This window comes from Primulina huaijiensis, unplaced genomic scaffold (genome assembly GCF_012295235.1).
Source record: "Primulina huaijiensis isolate GDHJ02 unplaced genomic scaffold, ASM1229523v2 scaffold31851, whole genome shotgun sequence".
Classification (NCBI taxonomy): Eukaryota; Viridiplantae; Streptophyta; class Magnoliopsida; order Lamiales; family Gesneriaceae; genus Primulina; species Primulina huaijiensis.
The window spans coordinates 4,618-11,607 of NW_027357488.1; the positions used below are offsets into that span (position 1 = coordinate 4,618).

General features: G+C 47.6%; 1 protein-coding gene across 1 annotated transcript; it reads right to left on the minus strand.

Moving 5' to 3' along the window:
* Positions 1-3,998: 3,998 nt before the first annotated feature.
* On the minus strand, positions 3,999-6,485 carry LOC140967956 (uncharacterized). The gene is made up of 5 exons (XM_073428757.1): positions 6,123-6,485; positions 5,877-6,065; positions 5,466-5,615; positions 4,542-5,180; positions 3,999-4,436 (listed from the first exon to the last, which is right to left on the minus strand). The coding sequence occupies exons 1-5, from the start codon at positions 6,483-6,485 to the stop codon at positions 3,999-4,001; spliced, it is 1,779 nt and encodes a 592-aa protein (XP_073284858.1).
* Between the last annotated feature and the right edge of the window lie 505 nt (positions 6,486-6,990).

Sequence of the window (6,990 nt, forward strand, 5' to 3'; positions counted from 1 at the left end):
TTTGGAGCTAATGTGCAGGGCTCTCCTAGCGACGAATCCACCGCACTGCGCTCTGACTCCCCTCCGTCTCCCCCTCGCCGTTCTATCACTCAACCTTCTAAAAAACCAAAAACCCTTCTAACCAAACCCTCCTCTTTAAAACTCTCCTCCTCGGGTACTTCCCGAGCTCCAAGAAAGGACAAGGGTAAGGGAAAAGCTCGGGTTTCTGACCGCCCTTCTTTTGAGGCCCCGGGAGCTCCTTGGTTCTCCTCAATGAGCAGCACTTTGTGGTCGGGGGCGGACGCAGAACTCCGAACCCTAGGAGTTATTCCCTCTTCCTTTCCTATTATTATACCCGGACCCTCTGATCGGGCAGATAGCCCTCCTCCCGGGTGTAATACTTTCTTCAGGGACCAAATCAAGAATGGTATTCGCTTCCCCATCCCTTCTTTTTACATCGAGGTCGCCAAATTCTTTGGGGTGCCTGTCAATCAATTTCATCCCAACTCTTTTCGGATTATGGCCTCGGCCTTTGTCCTTTTTCGTATGTATAACCTTGTTATTAACCTCTTTATTCTTCATTACTATTTTACCTGTAGGCTAGGTGATAATGCCTTTTCTCTTTCTGCTCGGTTTAACGCCAGGTTCCTTGATGACATTCCTTCTTCCCAGAAAGGATGGAAAGGAAGATACTTTTTTATACAACTCACATCCCCTCTTTCCTCCAGGGTTTCTTCCCTTCCTTCCTCCCCAGCCTGCCCTTCCCCGAGCTTACAAATTCGAGGAATTTTACATCGAAAGCCAAGACTTGGTGGAGGGTCAAAAATTCTCTTCCTCCTCCCTCATTTCCCAGGAGCACTTGATTACCTATGGGTTGAGCGTCCGGGCTGAAGACCCAATAGATCGGGCAATTGACGAGGTGACTAGCTCGGACCCTCAACCCGGTAACTTTCTTATTCATGTCTTCTTAGTTTGTCATTCATATGTACTTTATAATTTCTACTAATCTTCTCTCTTATTGCGCAGATTCCTCTAAAATGCAAGAGGCTTTTCTCCAGAAGTGGGAAGAGGAAAGGGTTGCCAAGGAGAAGAAATTGGCAGCCCGGAAGGCTGCCCGTGAGAAGAAACAAGCTAAGGCGGAAGTTGCCCGGCAAGCTGAGCTGAACCGGGTGGAAGCCCAGCAAGAAGAGATGACCTGGGATTTATCTCGGGAAGACCCCGAAGACCACATTCCCCTCGTCCGGAGGAAGCGAAAGGCTATCACAAGCCCGGAGCGGATTCTGGGTGAATCTAACTGGGAAGGGGGGGCCGAGCTCGTCAACCACTCATCCCCAGCGTCAACCTACAGAGGAGCCTCCTCAAGAGCCTCTTCTGACCGATCAACCTACCTGGCCCAACATCTTCCTGGAGGGAGCTTCTTCAACTGGCATTCGACGCTTAAAACATATGCTCACTCCTGAAGAAGAGGCCTTTTTGAAGAATCCTGGGCCTGGTACTCGGTTCCTTGAGGGATCCAACCGATTTCTATCTGTAAGTCTTTTCTTTATTCTTTTTTCCTTCATTTCTCCTTTGTTTTATTAACTTGCTTCGTACAGGCTGCCCAAATGATGATCTCGGCCTTCGAAGAAGTGGCGGTGGTGGCTACCAAGAAAGGTCAACAAACCCGGGCTGCCCAAGAAATCCAAGATCAACTGCACGGAGAGCTTGCCCGGGCTAAAAGCCTTCACGAAAAGGAAATCGCTATCCTAAAAGCTTCCTTAGAGTCGGCTCACATGGCACTAGACAAGTCTCGGGAGGACCTCAATGAAGCTGCCATTCGGGAGGAGAATCTGCGAGGTGCCCTGTTTGTCTCGGAGTCGAGAAACCATTCTCTATCCGAGCAGATAGAAGTTCAACAATCCCGGGCATAGAAGGCCAAGAATGCTTTGTCCCTGGCGGAGCATAATAAGGATAAGTGGCAAACTTCCTTTCTTCAATCTCCTGAGTTCAAGAAGGCCGTGGTAGATAAGGCTTACCCTCTTTTCAAGACTGGTTTTGACAAGTGCCGGGAACAATTTGAGGGAGCTGGACTCTTACCCCAGGATAAGGAAAATTTTCCTGATTTTGGCCTGGCCATTGCATCCCTTCCCAAGGATGGTGAGGAGGAGAAGGAGGAAAACCAGGAAGACGAGCCAGGATCCGACCATTTTGATATAGACTAGGGTTGTATTTTTTTTTTTTTTTATTTCTGTAATTCCTGTCCTCGGATTTTTAATGAACAAATTCTTTCCTTCAATAGTGTTTCGATTAATCTTTCAATACCCAAGTAATACCATTGTTTTTATGTAAACATCCAGAAAATATTTCAAGTGTTGAGAACTAACCAGGACTTCTTAGTAAACAATTGAGATAAGAAAAACACATATTGGCGTAACGAATGAATGTCCCTAGCGTGGATCCTGTCAGGTTAGGAATAATCAGGGCGGATTAACCCTTGGGCCGGGGAACGTGTCCCGGGACTTGTGAATGGTCGAGGTGTGGTGCCCCGAGCCAGGGGGTAGTGCCCTGGGCTTTTAGAACCAAGGTGCGGAGCCTTGGGACGGGGAACATGTCCCGGGACTTGTGAATGGTCGAGGTGTGGTTCGTCGAGCCAGGGTGTAGTGCCCTGGGCTTTTAGAACCAAGGTGTGGAGCCTTGGGCCGGGGAACATGTCCCGGGACTTGTGAATGATTGAGGTTTGATTCCCCGAGCCAGGGTGTAGTTCCCTGGGCTTTTAGAACCAAGGTGCGGAGCCTTGGGACGGGGAACATGTCCCGGGACTTGTGAATGGTCGAGGTGTGGTTCGTCGAGCCAGGGTGTAGTGCCCTGGGCTTTTAGAACCAAGGTGCGGAGCCTTGGGCCGGGGATCATATCCCGGGAGACTTGTGAATGGTCGAGGTGTGGTTCCCCGAGCCAAGGTGTAGTGCCCTGGGCTTTTAGACTGGTTCTTCCAGAGTCTGAGATTCGACAAATAATATAATACTTCTTTCTGAGAAAAACAGATCTTTCATTATATCTTCAACCAATCAATTACATCTGTTAAGCATAGAATGCTTCAAATTAAATACATTCCAAGGCCTTTTGAGAGAGCGTCCTTGCGTGTCTTCTAGATAAAAAGATCCCGAGCTAACCCTCCGGGTAATTTTATAAGGTCCTTCTCACCGAGCTTCTAGTTTCCCAACATCCCCGGCAGGATTAACTTTTTTCATGACTAAATCTCCTATTTGAAAATCTCGAACTCGGACCTTTTTATTGTATGATTTCATGACCCGACCTCGGTATGCTTCCATTCGAATTATTGCTCGATTTCTTCTCTCTTCTACCAAATCCAATTCCATGGCCCGACTTTGATCATTGCTGTCTGGGTAAGAATCTACCCGGGGAGAAGTTTGCCCAATTTCAATAGGAAGGACGGCTTCAGAACCATATACCAAGCTGAAGGGAGTTTATTGAGTAGGTGCTCGGGGAGTAGTTCTGTACGCCCATAGAACACTGAGTAATTCTTCCACCCAGTCTTTTCCCTTGCCTTGTAACCTGGTTTTTAATGCTTGTACAATAATTCTATTGACAACTTCTGTTTGACCATTAGCTTGACGGTATGCAACGGAGGTAAAAGACTGAGTGATTTTCATTTCCTGGCACCAACATGTAATCTCCCTTCCCTGGAATTGTCGTCCATTATCTGAAATCAGCCTTCTGGGTCTTCCAAACCGGCATACTATGTTTTTCCACAAAAATTTCAATACTTCATGTTCAGTGATTTTAGCCAATGGCTCGGCTTCTACCCATTTGGAAAAGTAATCCACAGCCACCAACAAGAACTTCTTTTGAGCCCGGGCAGTTAGGAAAGGACCCACAATATCCATGCCCCATTGATCAAAGGGGCAAGGTGCCCAGATAGGCTTTATAGGAGTGGCCGGGCTGTGCTGAAAGTTTAAATGATGTTGACATCCTTCACAAGCCTGGACCACTCGAGCAGAATCTTGGCTAAGAGTTGGCCACTAGAACCCGACGAGCATCGTCTTCCGGGTCAAAGCTGTTCCTCCGAGATGCTCAGCACAACACCCTTCATGAATTTCTCGGAGGACATAATCCACTTCTCCCTCAGATAAGCATTTTAATAAAGGTCCCTGGAATGATCTTCTGTACAAGACATTATTCAAGAGAACAAACCTGGGAGCTTGTCTCTTGATTTTCTGAGCCTGGATTTTGTCTTCTGGTAGTTCTCCTGCTGTAATGAATTTGATCAAGGATGTCATCCAGGAGTCCTCTGGTGCTGGTAATGCCTCTTCATCTGTAGAGAGGATTAAACGAGAAACATGTAACACTTCCCGGGTGCTGACCTCAGATAAAGAAGCAGCCATTTTTGCCAGAGCATCCGCCTCTCCATTATCCTCCCGAGGTATTTGTTCAATACCCCAATCCACAAAGGTCTTTGCCTGGGTTTTTATGAGCTGTAAGTATTTTAGCATCATGTCATCCTTGGCCTCATAAACACCTTTTATCTATTGAGTGATCAGTTGAGAATCGGAATAGAGGATAACCCGGGAAACCCCGATCTCCTGTGCTGCTCGGATACCAGCGAGGACAGCTTCATACTCGGCCTCGTTATTAGTTACTCGGGAATCAATTCTTACTGCTAATTTAATCCTCTCTCCTATGGGGGATACTATCACAACACCTGCTCCACACCCCGCAAGGCTAAATGCCCCATCCACGAACACTCTCCATACTTCTTCTTCATCGGGCTGGGCCATCTCGGATAAAAAATCTGACAAAGCTTGTGCTTTGATGGCCACCCGGGGTTTGTACTCAATATCATACTCCCCTAACTCCACCGCCCACTTAATCATCCGTCCGACCACCTCTGAGTGAGTCATAATTCTCCCCAAAGGGCTATTAGTGAGTACTATGATTTGATGAGACAAGAAGTATGGTCGCAGCTTCCCGGCGGTCACAACCAAGGTCAGGGCAATTTTTTCTACTTCGCTGTACCGGAGCTCGGGGCCTCTCAGAGCATGACTGACATAATATATAGGCTTTTGGTCAGAACCTTCTTCTTTTATCAATACTGAACTGACATCATACTCTGTAGTAGAGAGATAAACAAACAATTTTTCCCCGGGCTCAGGCTTTACCAACATCAGGAGTTCAGCAAGATGAATCTTCAAATCCTGGAAGGCCTGTTCACATTTATCATCCCATCCAAATTGCTGGGCCTTCCTCAAGACTTGAAAGAAAGGATAACTCCTGTGTGCTGATCGGGAAATAAATCGAGAGAGGGAAGCAATCTTCCGGGTCAGCTTCTGTACCTCTTTGACTGATCGAGGAGATGGCATGCACATCACGGATATGACTTTCTCCTGATTCACCTCAATCCCCCGATCTGTCACTATGAATCCCAAGAATTTGCCACTCTTTACGCCAAAAATGCACTTGGCTGGGTTAAGTTTGATTCCTTAATGTACGATAATGGCAAAGGTTTCTTCTAGATCATCAATAAAGCTGGCAACCTCCCGGGTCTTGCCCAGGATATCATCCACATAAACTTCCACGTTTCGTCCCAGTTGCTTCTCGAAGACTTTGTTCATCAGACGCTGGTAAGTAGCTCCTGCATTCTTTAACCCGAAAGGCATTACAATATAACAAAATGTACCTCCCGAGGTGATGAAGCTGGCTTTATCCTGATCACTCTTGGCCAGGGAGATTTGATGGTACCCCTGGTATGCGTCCATGAAACTCAGCAATTCGAAGCCCGAGGTGGAATCCACCAATTGATCAATACGGGGCAGAGGATAATGATCCTTGGGACAAGCCTTATTGAGATCGCGGAAGTCTACACACATGCGCCACTTCCCGGTAGATTTAGGTACTAATACCACATTCGAGAGCCATGTAGGGAATTGAATTTCTCGAATGTGACCGGCTTTCAGAAGCTCTTTTACTTGCTCATCAATAATTCTGTCTTTTTCAGGACCAAAGTGTCTCTTTTTTTGCTTTATCGGGTGAGATCCCGGGAGGATATTCAGTTGGTGCTCCGATATCAGGGGAGAGATCCCCGTCAACTCCTGTTGGGACCAGACAAACACATGAATATTAGCTTTTAAACAGTCAATCAGACTAACCCGGGTGGATGCACTGAGGTCCCGAGCCACTCGGATTTGCTGGCCTGGTCCGACTTCCACCATTTCCTGCTCCTCCTCTGCGACAAAATGCACCTCTCCTTTCTCCACCACTCTTCCTCCTACTTCATACATTCTAGCTCTCTTCCCTTCCCTCTTGGATTTGCTCTGGTCCGCCCGGACTGCTTCCACATAGCATTTTCGGGAAGAAGGCTGATCTCCCCGGACTTCTCCTACCCGGGCTCCCACAGGAAACTTTATCTTTTGGTGGTAGGTAAATGCCACAGCCCTCAGCTCATTCATGGCCGGCCTCCCTAGTATGATGTTATAAGATGATGAAGAGTCCACCACAGTGAAAGAAGTCATCACCGTTTGTTTGAGATCCTAGGAGCCCAGGACTAGTGGTAAGACAATCTCCCCTTCCGGGTAAACCACATGGCCAGCAAAGCCAAAGAGGGCAATTTCCACGGCTTCCAAATGATAACCCTACAAGTCCATCTGCACAAAGGCATCTTTAAAAATTACATTTATAGAACTGCCCGAGTCAACAAAGACTCTCAGAATGTCATAATTTGCCACCCGGGCTTGGATAACCTGGGCATCATTGTGGGGTAGATTCACCCCCTTCAAATCCTCTGGGCCAAAACTGATGACCGCCTCGCTCCTCCTCATTCCCTCTACCTCCATACAGTCCCTCCTACTCCTCGACTTCCTTGCCCGGTTGGAGTCTCCATCAGTAGAGCCTCCTGATATCACTTTTATCAACCCCGTAGCAGGGGGTGAATTCTTTTTGGTCTCAAGCTCGGGCTCTCTTCTCCTCCCGGGCTCTCCTCTCGGTATGTTCCTCATCCCTCCTCCCCGAGCGCTGGAC